This window comes from Megalobrama amblycephala, linkage group LG5 (genome assembly GCF_018812025.1).
Source record: "Megalobrama amblycephala isolate DHTTF-2021 linkage group LG5, ASM1881202v1, whole genome shotgun sequence".
Taxonomy (NCBI): domain Eukaryota; kingdom Metazoa; phylum Chordata; class Actinopteri; order Cypriniformes; family Xenocyprididae; genus Megalobrama; species Megalobrama amblycephala.
In genome coordinates this window covers 7,978,444-7,996,048 of record NC_063048.1, presented here as the reverse complement: position 1 = coordinate 7,996,048, position 17,605 = coordinate 7,978,444, and the positions used below count along the sequence as shown (strand labels likewise).

At 37.4% G+C, this 17,605-nt stretch overlaps 1 protein-coding gene across 2 annotated transcripts in view; it reads left to right on the top strand.

Annotated features, from left to right (window-relative positions):
• The window catches only part of prkd3 (protein kinase D3), a 93,787-nt gene that overhangs the window by 64,378 nt on the left and 11,804 nt on the right, over positions 1 to 17,605 (top strand). For both annotated transcript variants that reach the window (XM_048190545.1, XM_048190546.1), the window contains 6 exons: positions 51 to 243; positions 347 to 418; positions 507 to 690; positions 10,793 to 10,916; positions 11,815 to 11,892; positions 16,993 to 17,284. In XM_048190545.1, the coding sequence (XP_048046502.1) occupies positions 51 to 243; positions 347 to 418; positions 507 to 690; positions 10,793 to 10,916; positions 11,815 to 11,892; positions 16,993 to 17,284 (943 nt within the window). The remainder of the gene's footprint in view (positions 1 to 50; positions 244 to 346; positions 419 to 506; positions 691 to 10,792; positions 10,917 to 11,814; positions 11,893 to 16,992; positions 17,285 to 17,605) is intronic.

Genomic DNA, 17,605 nt, shown 5'->3' with positions numbered 1-17,605 from the left:
TAGTATTCTTTTCTGAGCCTGTTTTTATATTACATTGCTCTCCACTGCAGCAGCGCCTCCTTCAGGAGCCAGGTAAGCGGATACCGTCATGGAGCGGTCGGCCAATTTGGATGGAGAAGATGGTGCTGGGACGAGTGAAGGTTCCTCACACCTTTGTGATTCACACCTACACCCGTCCCACCATCTGTCAGTACTGCAAACGGCTGCTCAAGGGGCTTTTCCGCCAGGGCATGCAGTGCAAAGGTGTGTATCGCTGTCTTCCTTCACTCTTTCTAATAAAGAAAATATTTCTAGTCAATGTAGGAAGAAAGAAAAAAGTTATCACAAAGGGTTTTTTCTTCACCAGACTGTAAATTTAATTGCCACAAGCGATGTGCTTCAAAGGTACCGAAAGACTGTCTTGGAGTCTTCAATGGAGGTATGGTCATTTCAGACACTTTCAATTAAAATTATAAAATGTGCTGACAATAAAAATCATCACATAAGTATACTGTATGTTCGTTCAGAGCCGGCCAGTCCTGGTCCTGACTCTGATACCACGATGGAAGTAGACAGCAGTGATGTGAACAGCGATAGCAGTCGGGGTCTGGATGATTCAGAGGAACCAACCACACCAGAAGACAAGATCTTCTTTATGGACTCCCCTTTCATGGACCGTGAGAAAGATGAAGAACCTGTGAAGACCATCAGGTATATGCTTTGAATAATAAATATCTTTTGAAGGTTTGAGTGAAAGCATAAAGGAATAGTTCACCCAAAAAATTCTATAATCAAATAGGGTTTCCAACTTGTAGGACCATTTTTTTCATGGTCCCCAGGAGCAGGGTTGAAGACGTCTGACATAAAACACGGAGAGCGTCAGAGTTCACTTCTCAAACTGATTTCATTTCTCACGAGAGAGTCGCCATAATTAAAATATGCTGACGGTTAAGAGATTGTTATGAAAAATATTAAATTTAATTTAACACATTTACAAGGCAGGAATAAACAATGCCGTTGCCAAGAACGTTTGAGATTGATTTATTATTGATGCAAGTGAATCAACTGAATTTAACTCAGTTATATAGGTTCACAAAGAGCTTAAAAGAAAAAAAAAATGCAAGTTTAGCCATTTTAAAAGCTTCAAATGTTCTAAAGGGGCATTATATAAACAAATAATGCAATGCAATAAAAACTACAGAGCTTTGAACATAAAACTAAGAATTTAAATATCATCTTATTAAGACATAATATTGGGAGATATAGACTGACACTGACATTTATAGTCAAGTAGTCTGTTATACTGTTATATAGATCTTATTGATTTACATTATAAGCTTTCTGAATTTCATCTTACTTTTAGGCCATATAAATATCATATATGAGCCATAAAAGCCTGATGTATCAAATATGATACTCTACAACAAACACATACAATTTTATTTTATTTATTTATTTATTTTTAATAAAAATAAATATGAAAAAAAAAAAAGCGTGTTTTTGCTTTTAAAGGGGCTATATGTAAGATTTTCACTTTAATAAAGCATAAAAATACTCCAATATGTTTCCAGATATTTAGGAAACATGCTAAGCTCTTGTTTCTCAGAAAAACAATGCTACAGCCAGATATTCTACTTTGAAATGTGCGTTCCGTGTCGGAATGTCTGTCTTTGTTTTGGTCTGTGCGAAACCTCGTGCTGCCAGTTTATCCAATAGTATTTCGACATCACAGGTTGCCAGTTGGCGGAAAACACCGCATATTGCAGCCATGGAAACCAGCAAACAAACTGGGTCAGAGAATCGCAGATTCTACCTGACCTAAAAAGCCTCTGCATCAATCTAAAAATGTCTATGAACGACAGGATATTAAAACAGATAAGTCAACTCATCAGCTTACAGTGTGTAAGTCTCCTCAGCTTTCATTGTCAATTGCGCTCCCTCTTGTTGCGTGTCCTCAAGCTGGCAACCCGTGTCTTTGAAGGAGGGGGCGGGGCAAACAATATTTTGAATTTGGACTGCAGTACCTATTTCGACCACTGGGTGTCATTCCTACATATAGCCCCTTTAATTTGGTGCAAGAGGCACAGGGGGAGTAACATTACTGTGTCAGACATATGTCACTTTGCTCATAGCTGATTGGTCCATTTTTGGTTTGCAATTTCTTAACCTGATTAAAATCTGTTCCAAGGCAGGTTAGCCATGTAGTGTAAGTTTCACCTCTAAAAACCAATCCATATTAAACCCAAAAAACCTGAAACTCAAACTAAACTTATATTAAACCAGAAAATAAACTCAAACCAGTTTCATGAAATAGGCCACCTTTCAAGCAATAAGGATTGGGGCTGTCAAGCACCAAAATGTTATATGCTATCTTGTCTGAGACTCATAACAAAATTGGCTTTGTAAATAATTCATTTTTAGCTGAACTATTCATTTAACACTCTGAGGTCTAAAAACGCGCCGGCGCGTTTTGCAGGTTTTTTTTCACATTGCAGCAAAACAGACTTAAAATACTCTGTCATTTGTTGTCATAGAGACATAAGTAATACATCAATTGAAAATATAGAATATTTCCTTTTATTTGTATACACTCAGAGTAAAAACAAAATGTTGTGCTTTTTGTAAAATAAAGAAAACTAACATGATGCGTGATCTCTCATCTCCCTCTGAACGAAGTCCAATCTGATAGTTCTCAGAAAATGAAGTGTAACTTAGTGAATACTAATCACAAAAAATTCATACTTATGTCTAACAAAACGTTGAAATGTCAGGTTTTAAATCGTGCAAGTCAAATCGAAAACAAACATTCTGTGTTTATGTAATCTGTATGAAAAGAGAGCCATGTCAGAAGTCCGTGATTCAGCTCATTACCCACTAATGCGGCCACGCCCACGGAGCCAGCGCTATTCACAGGCAAATTCAATCGTGTATTTATTGCCTTGAAAATTGTTTATCTGGATGAAAAAGCCATGGTTAGCGATCTCTGGAAGACATGCAGTAAATTCCTGTTTGTTTTCTTCTATTGATAAGTTTTAAGTGAGTTTTTGTTTCTTTAGCGCCCTCCGGCTGCAGTATGAATTGCAAACACCAGCGCTCATAGAGATAACAATGAATATTAAATAAAAAATAACTCCTCTGTATAGAAAATTGACATAAACATATGAGAATCCTATATTTCTCCAAATGTGCATGCTTTTAAACTAAAAGCCTATATTCAGACTCTTTGCATCACAGAAATACATTATATTTTAAAGTATAATATAAAACCATTATTTTACATTGTAATAACATTTTTCTGTATGTTTCATATACCATGATGAGCTTGAGACATCACAGAAGTTTTTTTTCACAGCCTACCTGACTGAAATGCCTCATTAATATGCAAGTCTTTTCAGGTCATTACTATTCAATTCTTTTGTCTTCACAGGTGAGAATGAGCCATTATTCATGGAGATTCACGCCTCCTCGCATACCGTGTTTCTTGGCAAAAAGTGTCTTACAAAAACTAAATCAGTATATTGTTATAAATGAAAGAGTAGTCAGCATAATTTTTACATAATTTTGAAGCAAAAACTCTAGTCTACAACCTTCAATACCCAAAAGTCTTGTGAACACAGATTTAATATACTTTTATTGGCCTTATATCAGTGACTTAAGTTTTTTGTTTTTTCAGTAACCACGCATAAACGTTATTCCTTCAAAAACACAAACATGTACACACATGTTCCTCACATATTATGGTAGCCTAGTTTGTGCTGAATACAGTGTAATGACACTTGTGTCATTAATATGTTTATGAACAACTGAAAAAAGCACAAATGTCAGGGCATGTCAAAACTTCTCCAGGCCCCAAATCAGCCTCAGACTCCAGAGGGTTAAAGGTGCCTAAGAATGCTTTTTCACAAGATGTAATATAAGTCTAAGGTGTCCCCTGAATGTGTCTGTGAAGTTTCAGCTCAAAATACCACATAGATTTTTTTTTTTTTTTATTAATTTTTTTAACTGCCTATTTTGGGGCATCATTAACTATACACTGATTTTGGCAGCGCCGCCCCTTTAAATCGCGTGCTCCCTGCCACACGAGCTCTCGATTGTATTACAGCACATTTACAAAGTTCACACAGATAATATAACCCTCAAATGCATCTTTACAAGATGTTCGTCATGCATGCTGTATGCATGCTTCGAATTATGTGAGTAAAGTATTTATTTTGATGTTTACGTTTGATTCTGTATGAGTTTGAGGCTATATGCTCTGTGGCTAACGGCTAATGCTACACTGTTGGAGAGATTTATAAAGAATGAAGTTGTGTTTATGCATTATACAGACTGCACATGTTTAAAAATGAAAATGGCGACGGCTCTTGTCTCCGTGAATATAGTAAGAAATGATGGTAACTTTAACCACATTTAACAGTACATTAGCAACATGCTAATGAAACATTTAGAAAGACAATTTACAAATATCACTAAAAATATCATGATATCATGGATCATGTCAGTTATTATTGCTCCATCTGCCATTTTTCGCTGTTGTTCTTGCTGGCTTACCTTGTCTGTGCACAGATCCAGACGTTAATACTGCCTTTCCTTGTCTAATGCCTTGAACATGGGCTGGCATATATGCAAATATTGGGGTCGTACATATTAATGATCCCTACTGTTACGGGGTTTGAAACTCAATGTATGTCTTTTCCATGTACTGAACTCTTGTTATTTAACTATGCCAATATAAATTCAATATTTAATTCTAGGGCACCTTTAACAACTGTCTGCTACCAGAATAACATGTTCCCTTTCAAGGGAACTCCTCTCTGCGTCAGTTGCTGATGCTATGTGGACGTGTCCCACGGAACCCGGTGTCTGAGGCACGTGTGAAATCACGCCTAACTTATTGTCCGACGGCAGTCATATGACACCTCATGGAGCCTGCGTTACATGTCATCATCTTCTTTGTCTTCAGGAGGCTGCTTGTTTGTGTGCTGTGTGAAAGAAAGTGTGTTTATATGTCTCACCAAAAGAAAAAGAAAGTATGGCAAGTACAAAGCATTTTAGAAAGTGTACATCACCGTGTCCGTGATGCACACTTTCTGTTGCCCGTGTTTGGGAGCAGAGCATACATGTTTAGCATGATTACATGATTGTGATCATTGTGATCAGTTCACAGTGAGGAAGCTCCGCTCTAACTTGGCTCTCATCACTGAGGTGATGGGTTCATGGAGGAATCCTTATTCATCTTGCGTAGTTACCTCTGTGCAGCTGAATTATTCAAATGTGGAGGGACTATGCAAGCAGGGACATGTGAGTATGCCCTGGGTTAAAGAGAACCTCATTAGCTATCTCTCCCTTGGGTCGGCATCCTCACTAAAGTCTCCCACATTGCCGTCTAATCCTGTTGTAGGACAGTCATTAACAGAAAGCCACATTTGTGTGGCGGTGTCCAGGTTTTACCTGGATAAATTAATAAAGTATAGTAGTGACCTGGCAAGTGTCTTCATCAGTGTTAATTTGGGCAGCCATTTTTGATTTAGTCCAGGAGTGTCGCAATATACCGGTATTGACAATAACAGTGATATTCAAAGCATGAAATATCGATATCGTGTTAATTTAGGGTGTGACAATATACTGGTATTGGCAATAATCACAGTATTTAAAATGAATAGGACGCTTATGATATCATGACATGTAAATACTCCAGCGCCAGTACCTGGCTGAGCTCTCAGGTGACAGTATTGCACCGTAACGCTGACACCTGTCAAACAAGAAGAAGACGCAGCGCGCAGCTATTCCAAGCGGGAGAGTGAGAGGCTCTGTCTGCACCAGAAAAAAGTAAAGTAAGCTCGACAGTATGGGAGTTTTTCGGCTCCTTAGACAGCCCAATCCACAGGATTTGCCTAGCTACAGTCAGTGCGAAGGGTGGCAACACCACCAACCTTTCTACCTACCTCGGTGTCCATCACCCTGCAGATTACGCCATTCTACAGAGAGTAAGTTGTGATTATTTTACTAGTCATGGAATGGGAAATGTTATATTAACTTGTTAACAGCGACTTTCTGTGTTCATATATTTAAATAAAGGGCAATTCTTTTAATAAGTACCGCGTTTTCTTTACTTATTCTTATTCAGCGTGATATAGCTATGCAGTTATATGCCCTCAAAATTCAAGATACACGGGCATTTTTTGCCCCGACGAGTTTTTGTCATTATATCATATTATAAGATGTAGTTGTTTTACAATATCACATGAGCAAAAGTGCAGTTTTCCCCAAATCAGCACAAATGCAGTGTTCCTTCAACTTATTGTTAAATGAACAATGTGAGTTACATTTTAGACAGTATTGTTAATATTGTTTTTTTCCTTTATTTCTCCAACGAAAATTTCAAAATGAAACAGCAGAACAGAGCCCCCGTGCAACAGAAATGTTTTTGTTTAACTGACTCATTTGAACAAATCAGTTGACTCACTCACTCATTAAGACAGTGACTTGCTGCCACCTACTTTCAGTTTAGTTTAGTTTCATATTTAAGGGACATTTGAATTAAAAAGTTAAAATTAGAAAAAAAATCCATATTTAAATATTGAATTAAATTTATGTAGACAAATTGTAAATGCTGTGTAAATATATGTCACTTCTCATTCTGTGTCACCTCTGTATTGCAAAGATGGATTTTGTTGATAATGATTTAAGTTGATTGGTAACAGCCATAATGTATAGGCTAGTATTAATTTTTATTTCTTCAGGTCTTAAAAAGTCTTAAATTTGTCTTTTAAAAAATGTGCAGCAACCCTGAAAGAGAAAAACTTTTAACACATTTTAGTCTTTCATATTTTTGATGTTTTTGATGTTTTAGTCGACGAAAATTCATCACATTTTTGTCAAGTCGTAGTCATTACTTTTAGTTAAGCTACAGTTACCAACGTTAATTTTGATAGCTTTTTTTTTTTAAGTCTTTAGGCAAAATAGTCATAATTTGTCTCTTTAGACCAATTCATTTAAGCTTATGAAAAATTTTAATCAAGGTAACAGGCTGTATTGACATTGCACTCTAGCAGACTAGCAGTAGAAAATTCTCAAACTTTCTAGAGTGTCGTACCCCATGAGGGATTTAACATTCTTCTGTCATACCCTCTCATTTCCACTTAGACTGCAGTTACACATTTCCATTAAGGGACAATATTTGCCTTCTTAAATCGATTTTTTTCAGTGAATTTTTTACCTTTATAAATACCTTTGTAAAATAAAAAATGCCTTAAATATTTTTTTTTTAAAAATTCAATAAATACAATGATGATAAAAATGAAGTGATACTTTTAAATATAACATTAAAACCGCCATTTGGTGGTGGTAGGTCACTGTTTTTATGAGTGAATCATCGAGTCATTCATTTTTTCAGTATCTATTATTTTTGAATAGATCATTGAATCATTGAAGATTCGTTCAAAGCCACAGATTCGTTCACGAAACCGCTTGTGTGCTGCAGTTCTGCTGTGGCTTTCATTGCAAAATAGAGCAAAAATACTGACAATACTGTTTAAAATGTACATCACTTAATATTATCCTTTTGTTTGTTGAATTGTTGTATAAAATCAGTATTTGGGATATTATATATTATATTATATTTGAGCAGTATTCTTGCTGGTATAATATGATCAACATTAAAAACAGTAACTCGCAGAAGGGTATGTTTTTGTATCGAAGAGAGTTTTAATCTTAAATCTACATGCAGTCTGTGTCTATATTTGTTCTTCATGCTAGTAAGTACAAAATCCCCACTTTTACAAAGGTAATGTTATATTGTCGAGAACAGCACTAATGTAGCGCGATGCTAGCTTGTGTGGGTGCAGTCAGTTTTGACAGCGAAAGATGAGGTAATTTGATTGAATGTCGTGTATATACGACATTTTACCTGCTAGAAATACATGTTCAGTTTTCATGTTATTTTAAGGTGGAGTAGAATAAAATGAACAGCAAAGCTCAGCACTTTTTGCGTAAGACAGTTTGAGAACCACTGCTGGATATCAGCCTGCACTTTGGTCCCAGATTTAGTCAGTAATCGAGCAGCGCAATATAGACATTTTAATTTAAGTAGAAAATCTCAAATGAAGAGCGCTGAACTCCAGCTTACTTGTCTGTGTTTTCATCATCTGCGCTTCTTCCTCAGTGTAGAGAGGGCTCGTGTGCGGGGTTGCCAGATAGCAAAGATTAAGTAAACGTGTTCTTTTAACAGAAAAGCTCTGAAAGGGGGTTTAAATTCTGGAAATCTGGCAACCGTAAGTGTGACCGCTCGTAAAGACAGTCTATAATGTTTTGTCTCCTTTATTTGACAACACAAAAAGTGATTTCAAAAGAGTGATTTTGGTCATGTGTTTAGTCTTTTAGCCACATTTAAGTCTCGTCTTTTTTCGACAACTATATTGTATAGTTTTAGTCACGTCATTGTTAAATGACATTGGTGTTGTCTCTCATCGTCTCGTCTTTGTCATGGAAAAAAGGTTTGTCAACGAACATTTTTTGTCATAGTTTTCGTTAACACTGGTCTTCATTCACCAACTTGCAACACAGACAGCCTTGCTATAACACACATATGTGGGAGATGCGTAATGGAAAAAATAACTTGAATAAGCCCATTAATAGCATGTTTGAGTCATGCTCTTAACAAACTATGTTGTATTTCCTCTTTCCATATTGTGAATAATAAATGTCTCATTTTAATTTGCTTGTTACACAATGGATCCTGACTTATTGTAATAATTATTTGACGTAGCCTACTTTTACACTCAGAATTATTCCTTGGCATCCTCATGCACTAAACTGCATTTTTTTAAAATTGTTTGTGTTATGGAGGTATGCTATTACATCGTGTGCAGAGTGATGTTAACATTTAAGCTAGCTGGTGAGAGAAAATGGCACTATCAAAGAGTCTAAAGAGGGAAGTTGTCAGTGAAAATAGGGTATACAAAGAATAGAAAGGCAACAATGCGTTCTTACCTAGTTTTGTGAATGCAACGAAGTCGTCGCTGTTTTCAAAGAATATAACACCATGTCTACACCGGATGCGAGCGGCATGACATGTCGAAAGATAATAGAACCCCTTACAATCAGTGATATTGTCTACACTGGATGCAACGAGGTGTGACGCGAGTCACGTGACACAACACATTCCCGACAGTAAACGGATTGCCCATTCTGTTTCTGACGTAATCCAAGTGCTTTGCAATGGTCGGTTTGTCGCACTCAGTGTAGACAGCTTTTAGCTGTTGCTGCGCGGCGCGATGCGAAAAAATCCCATCTGTTATAGACATGGTGATAATAATTAGACAGCACCACGAGATTAAGATCTATTTCAGAACCAGCTGCTATCAAAATAATCTGGCTGCAGGTGCGGGCCAGATATTATTGCTGGCGGGCCAGTTTTGGCCCACGGGCCGCCTATTGCCGACCACTGCCCTAGAGGATCGCTTAGTTCTTGGTAACTGCCCTGGTGGCTAGTTCCTATACCTAAGTTCCTATAACTACCCGGTGCAAGAGCCACTTATGAGGTGATATTGAGTGTGGTCTATGTTGCACACTTGTTGCCCTCCACAGTTTTTCAGATTGGGGCTTAAACCCCTTTGGGTATCAGTTAGTATAATCATTGTTATATGCAGAGCTAGACGGAGGAATGCTGACATGGACCAATTCGCAAGAAGCGACCCACTCTCATCTTTTGCCCTCCCCATTCAATAAGATTGGGGATAAGCTATGCTCCTTTGTAAATATCTGTAAGGTAGAGTTTGACGGTTAAAAATCTGTCGCCCTCCCCAATGCATCGGTTGCGGGTTAAATCCCTGGCAAATATTTCTATGAGAGCTTGATAGGTGGAGCGGACGTGAATTAAGTCATTAGAAACGGCCCACTCTCTCACATGTTACCCTTGTAACAAACCCACACTTCAATAATAGTAAAAGTGTTCACAGCACGCTTCGAGGACATGGGGAATGACCCTGCTGAAAAACATAGTACTTACGACCTTAAACCCTTCTTCAAACTCATGGCATTGTTGTACTACATCACGGAAGTTGATGTTTTTTTGGACGTACATCAAATTCATATGGCTGTCACACCGGAAGCTTGTTATTTTACAATATAAAGTTTTAAATAAGGATATTTTTCTTACACAAATGCATTGATTTGCTTCAGAAGGCCTTTATTAACCCCCTGGAGTCATATGGTCGTATGCTTTTTTTTTTTTCTTTTTTCTTTTTTTTTTTCAAAATCTGGCCAGCCATTCACAACCATTATAAATCTTGGAGGAACAAGGATATTTTTAAATATATCTCCGATTGTGTTCATCTGAAAGAAGAAAGTCATACACCTAGGATGGCTTGAGGATGAGAAAATCATGGAATAATTTTCATTTTTGGGTGAACTAACCCTTTAAGCTGGGGTGTTAGTGGCCAGTATGATGATATGTAGATTTGCTGTGAGCAGCTCCATACTTCATGTGTCAGTTGGTTCAGCTGCTGGACGTAGTACTGAGGACTTGGCTGAGGTGTGGTTTTAAGATTGACATGATTTCACACATGCCTCAGACACCGGGTTCCATGGCACACATACCCATAGCGTCAGCAACTGACGCAGCATCTCGTTCCCTTCTCAGGGAACTGGGGTTACATACATAATCCTAAGACGTTTTCCAAGATTTCTGTATCAAAGTCCTTCTTCCTCAACAAAGTAAAGTGAGACTATGCAAATTTACCAAAGTTCTGTTTTTCTTGATCACTGATCCACATATTGATCTTGATCTGATGTTTCTCGTGTCTCTTTGAAGCCCATCTACCAGCACCAATATCCCACTGATGCGTGTGGTTCAGTCCATCAAGCACACCAAACGGAGGAGCTCCACAATGGTCAAAGAAGGATGGATGGTGCACTACACCAGTCGAGACAATCTTGTGAGATTTTATTCCATATTTAAATGTAAAGCTGCTGCTTTGATTATTTATGTGATGTATGCACTTTGTTAAGAAAGCATCTGCTAAGGGAATAACTGTAATACAATGCGCATGAATAAAACTACTGATGTAATGTTACAACATGCTTAATTGCTGTTTTTATATCACATTTTTGGTGATTTTGTTTTAATGAATTGGTTTGTTTGGACAGTTCCTTTCACAAATTGGTTCAAAAGATTCACAGATTAATTTGAGTCATCATTCAGTAATCAGTAATGTTCCCACACTCTGAGAAAGGATGCGTGAACTGACTCAAAATGTGTTACATTCTTACACATCAATGGGTGACTTTTGGGACAACACTTGTCAAATTTGACTAAAGATTTAACACAGTGAATGAGTCAGGAAGGTTAACACAAAGATGTGTAATATTAACACAATAATTCTTCCAACATCATTTTATTTCTTATTGACACAAAATGTGTAAACTAGAGAGCTAATTTATTTTTCCACACAGAGGTTTCCCTGTGACATTTTAAGTCATTTTATCCAAAAATTTATTATGTAGATTATATGTAGTTATTTTATTTAGTTTACTTTTGTTATTTTATTGTTTTACGGTTTTGTCTGTTGTAAAGCATTAATTTTACTTCACCTAAAAATAATTCTGTCATCATTTACTTAACCTCATGTTGTTTTAAACCAGTATGATTTTCCTTTTCTCTGAAAGACAAAAAAGATATTTTGAATGTCCTATTTGCAGTTACACATTATAAGTAACATAAACCTTTGTCTTATATGTCTTGACGGCATTAAAAATCAATTTGCAGTAGAGTAAATGGACTATATATGTTTGCCCACTCAATTTTGAAGTCATTTAAATCTGTTTTGTCCTTAGAGAAAGAGACACTACTGGAGACTGGACAGCAAGAGTCTGACTCTGTTTCAGAATGACTCGGGAGCCAAATTTTACAAAGTAAGAGTTTTACTCATATTTAACTAAAACACTTTGATTACAAAAAAAAAAAAAAAAATTTAGTTTTATAATTGCTGGGGTTCATGTATATATTATATTCTCTGTTGGTTGAAAAATATGACATTCATGTATATATTTTAATGTCATTGAGAACAACCTTTAGAGTGACACTGGAAATTATAATATTGCTCATATACTTCTAACGAAACTGATTATGCTGCAGTCCATCTTTGATCTTTGTAATGTCAAAACATTATAATTAATTGCTCATCTAGAGCATTGCAGACAGCTAAAGGCAGCAGTATTTTCCCCACTCATAAATACCGCTGAGGTCTCTGGTAAGTACCACAGAATACCCCCTCCTCCTCCTCTGCTTCAGCTCAGCCAAAAGCCATTTAGACAGAGATAGAGACAGGAAGTGCATCACATACAGCATGAAGTGATATGGTTATTGTAATTTTATTGCTGTATTGAACAAACCAATATTATAACTTTTATTCTGAGCCTTGAATGGCATCACTGGATTTCTGTATTGCATTATACGGTATGTGTTTGTACAGTATATGCTTGCTTAAAGTAGTGGTAGAGCATTTAATTCTGCTCTCATTTTCTCTTTGTAAATTTTTCACTCGGAAATTACTAGTACTTTTCACAAAAATTACACATAAACCGCAAGTAACACATTGAATTAAACATTACATTTTTAAGACAAAAATAATATTTTCTTGTCAAACATGCTCCAATACTGTTCTTTTTTTTTTATTTACAACTTTGAAAATTCATTTTTACTATATAGCCTGTATTAAGTATTTAAATATTTAAGACTTTAGTTCATCTTCAGAACACAAATGAAGAACTTTTTGATGAAATCTGACTTTTCTGTCCCTCCATTGACAGCTATGCAACTACCAATTTGAAGCTTCAAAAAGTTCATAAAGAGATCGTAAATCTAATCCATATTAATTGAGCAACATTCTATTTTAAGATATGGGCCGATGATGTGAAAAAACAATGAAAAAATTGATTTTTTTTTTTTTTAAGCTAATTTCAAAGAACAGACTTATGAGCATTTCCCGGTATCCCCTGAAACGTCACTATCTCTGCTCTCCAACTTTAAAAGCGATTTTCTCAGGTTTTCAATTGGAAAAAGAGGGCAGATGACCATAATTCAAATGGGTATATCTTTAAAACGATTCAAGGTATGACTTTGACTAGGATATCATTTTAAAGCTTATTGTCTCATCTTTCCATCATTGATACCAAAATCTCAATTTTGAAATTTGGGTCACTGTGACTCATTTTGCTGGATCTGGTCACACTATATATATATATATATATATATATATATATATATATATATATATATATATATATATATATATACTGAAATGTTCCCCTCTAGAGTTCATTTCTCTCATGAACTAACATGCTTTGGACACTACATGACTTACCTGAGGTAAATGTAATGCTATGTGAGATATTACTCTCAAGCTGTTTCATTGATGTTTTTCCACGGTTGAAACACCGGATGAGAGGTTACATGCGTATCTAGGCTGCATCCGGAAACCTAGACAGCTGACTTGTTGCCTCGCTGCCCTATCAGGCAATGACTTTGCAGGTAGTGTTTGCAAACAAAGGCACCTCACAAAACTGATTTCAGACAGACTTCTGAGGCAGCATAACAGTTTAATGATCTTCAGCAAAATAGCGTGAGCTTTAGTGAGAACTAAACAAATATTGAATTACTAGAGTAGTAATTTCTCGCTAGAAATGACATAAAAAGTGGAAAATGTTGGTCAAAAACGTACATATACACACAAACTGACCAACAAACGCAACTTTCGGACATCTTTATTTTTTTAGCCCAACGGTCACAGAATGGAACACACAGGATTGTGGGATACATCTATGCTGCCTTCAAAAATTGATCAGATGAAGGTATCTCAGGAAACAGGAATTTTGGATTGGATTCGGATGTGCCTTGATGCCTTCCTACCTTGAAATGTGTCATCCGAAGGCAGAATTTTCCAGTTTTCGGACGCAGCACTAGATTGTTTGTTGTTCTTCTGCTCTTTTTCCTGTTGTGTTGGTTAGCAAACAGCATTGCATTACCGCGTACGCCCCCTTCTGGTTTGGAGTGTGGATCGCCTGTGAATGACTGTATTTGTCATCTAAATGTATGCTCCAAACAGTGACGTCCGTACCATACAGTTCGGGATGAATACATGTACCGTTAAGGCCAATTCACACCGCCCCGACAACAGCCAACAAACGCCAACAAACTCGTCTGTTGGAGTTTGTTGGATCGGTGTGATAACCCTGTTGGCGACTGTTGCCGTTTGTTGCTGTTGGTCGGAGTCGTTTTTCACCCGACTGAACATGTTTAATCGGCGTTTATCGGGTCGTGGAATGTCTGCGCGGTGTGAACAGTTTTCCAACAAACGGCAACAAACTCTGACGTAATCTGACCTGATCACGAACCGTTGCCATGACGATGAGGCAAGTCCCCTGAATAGACAGCTGTTTGATCGCGCCTGCGCCTCACGCACACACAACAAAGTACTGGAAACGTGACATCGCAGCTTGTTCGTTATAAAAAATAAAATACAGTTAAAAATAAAAATATACAAAAGGTACAATAGTCGATTGCAATCCGTGCCATTCAGCAAGAGCAGCTGCTCCACTTACGTTATAACCACCATGGGAGCAACGCAGGTTTACCTTCAGTTTCGTTTTTTAATAATTCGTTTTGGCTTGTTTAGTTACATGGTTTTATATGCTTATGGGTCTCGTTAATAAAAAGGGTCACGCTAAAAAAAGTTTAAAAACCGGTGTATACCAACCGCACCGCAATAGGTTACGATCAGATCGATGGCTACAGCGCTTCGGATTTCAGGTTAGTATTTTTGTTTTGCCTCAATACTTTAATACAATGAAAATATATATGATGCTATATTATTAATGTAATAAACTTGCCTGACAACATTGTCATGGTTACACGTATGTAGTTGTGGAATTTTCCCAGTCAGATGTCACTCGTTTGTTGGTGTTTGTTGGGGCGGTGTGAACATGACAGTTTTTTCTCATAGAATTCTAAATCCAATGGCCAACTTGTTCGTCGGCGTTTGTTGGTGTTTGTTGGCGTTTGTCGGTGCGGTGTGAATTGGCCTTTACACCCCTGACTTAATAGTGTTCATATTGTATTGCAAAACACTTGTTCTGCTATTGAGGATACGGGTAAGGCTAGGGACAGGTTTGATGGTTTGTGTAGGTTTAAAGGTGGGTTAAGGTGTGGGGAAAGGTCAACAGTGTAATTGTAGATGTAATTACAGAAATTAATTACAAATGTAAATCCATGCAGGTATTAAGTACAATGAAAAAAAACATATATGTACGCAATAAGTGATTTGTTATAAAATTATTCATTTTTAAATGTTAGTACATAAAAAAAAAAAACCTTAATATAAAGTGGGTCCAGACTTTGTTCATCAAAGAATGCTGACAAAAAAAAAATCTATCATTTATCAAGCAGCACAACAGCAACCATCATATTAGAATGATTACCATAGGATCATGTGACACTGAAGACTGAAGTAATGATGCTGAAAATTCAGCTTTGCCTTTGATCAGATAAATGCAGATTTCTTAAAAAAAAAAAAAAAAAAAAAAAAAAATCGTACTGACCTCAAACTTCAGAACAGGGTATATGAATGATTACCATTGGGAATTGGGCTTTGGTTACGTCTTTTTTAATGTGCACACATCTGTGGATGTGGAGGTCATATTGCCATAGATTAAAAAAATAAATAAAAAATCTAAATAGTTTTAATGCCCTTTTGTTTTTCTTTAAGTACATGTGTGTTTCTTTGAATGTTCCTGTATTCCCAGCTGTAAAACTAAAGTCAGGAAACCTCACCGCCCTGGGTGAGACTTCAGGGTGTGTTTAAGTCTGTTTTACACACCACTTTATTATCGTCTTGGCGCTTTGCTCGGGTCTTAAACGCTAAAAGAGATACTACTTCATTTAAGTTTTGACATGAATCCATATTCCAAGAGAGATTCACCATTAATGAAGCACTACATTATTCTAAATAAGTAACTCAATCAACTTGTTAACAAAGACCATCTCTGTTTGGCTTTACTGTAGAGTTTTCTTAACCAAATTGATTGTGAGGTATGAGAAACACACACTTCTCAGCACAATGAATGAGTAAGGTATATGATCCCCAAAACGACCTTAAGCTTAAGTACAGAGAGAGACATGATCATGCATTTGATTTCAATATGTAACTTTACGGAACCAGTCAGATTTGCACATTTGGAAATCATAGTGTTCTCTTTTGAAGATTGAAGCCCTCTACTTTTGGTTTTTGGGTAGGGGGGTTTCAGGCCTTTCTCAGGATAACCGCAGCCCACCCCCTTAAGTGTGACCACCTCCTACATAATGTTTCAGTGGCTAGAGTGTGACTTGCCTACACAATCATACACGTATGCACACGAGCGCTTCTGCTGTGCTGCCCTGTAATCATGGAGCTCTTCATAGGGTTGGGTCACATGATTCACCCACCAAACCACAAGCACTTCATCTCATATTCAGAGAAGACCGCAGGCGCAGCTTTCGCTCTGATTGGCCACAGCTACTGTTTTTCCTGAGAGCAAGTTTGGGGGCTGAGCAGAAGGTGGACTCTTAAGAGACTGTCATTATCAGACTTGGCACATTAGGCTTTGAATCGTCAATGAAGATCGACGCTCAACTCTGGATGGCAAACTTGTGCTGCATTTGTAGATGGTGCTATTTTTGACGTGATAAAGACAATTTGATAAGGAAAATCTGTTTGATCTGGAGGAACCACATGGACTTGGAAAGGACTTGCAGTGACCGCTCTTTACTTCTCATCAGCGAGACACCACAGAGTTGATGAACTCTGTGAACTCTTCGATCCAGACTTCAAACTAGACTGGAGATATTCAACATCGCATAGATTCATTTAATGACTCATTTTCAGACTCGAAGCAAATGCGAGGTTGTTTAATTGTTTAAACGGTCTTATCTATCAGTGAGTCAGCGTCTGAATTTCTGACTCATTGTCTGACCCACAGGAGATTCCCCTGTCAGAGATCTTGCAGGTAGAGGTTGCACGTGACTTCAGTAGTTTAGCCCTGGGGGGCAATCCACACTGCTTTGAGGTCATCACAGCCACCATGGTGTACTACGTTGGGGAGAACACTGGCGGCCCCCACCTCCACATACACAACCCTGCGCTGGCGGCCGGCGGTGTGGGGCTGGAGGTGGCCCAGGGCTGGGAGAGGGCCATCCGCCAGGCCCTGATGCCCGTTCCAGTAACACCACAGCCCAGTGTGGGCGCCACTGCGGGACAGAATAAAGATCACAGTGAGTAGTAAAGTCTTCAAAAGTCTTTAAAAACATGTGAAGTGTTCATACTGCTCTTTTCCATACAGTTAAATTGGTTGCCAGTTTCTACCATCAAGCTCAAAAAAGAAGTCCATATGACTAGTGCACTATAGACAAAATTATTTTCAATTAGAAATTGCTAGTTAATTTCACAAGGATACAGTAACAATGAATAAATGTGAATTTTTGGAGTAGAAGGACTGAAATAGTGTTTTCTTGTAAAACGTACTCCAATAATCTTAAACAGGGCACTGTTTAAACATTTACTAAACAGGGCATATTAGTGTCAGAGCACAATTC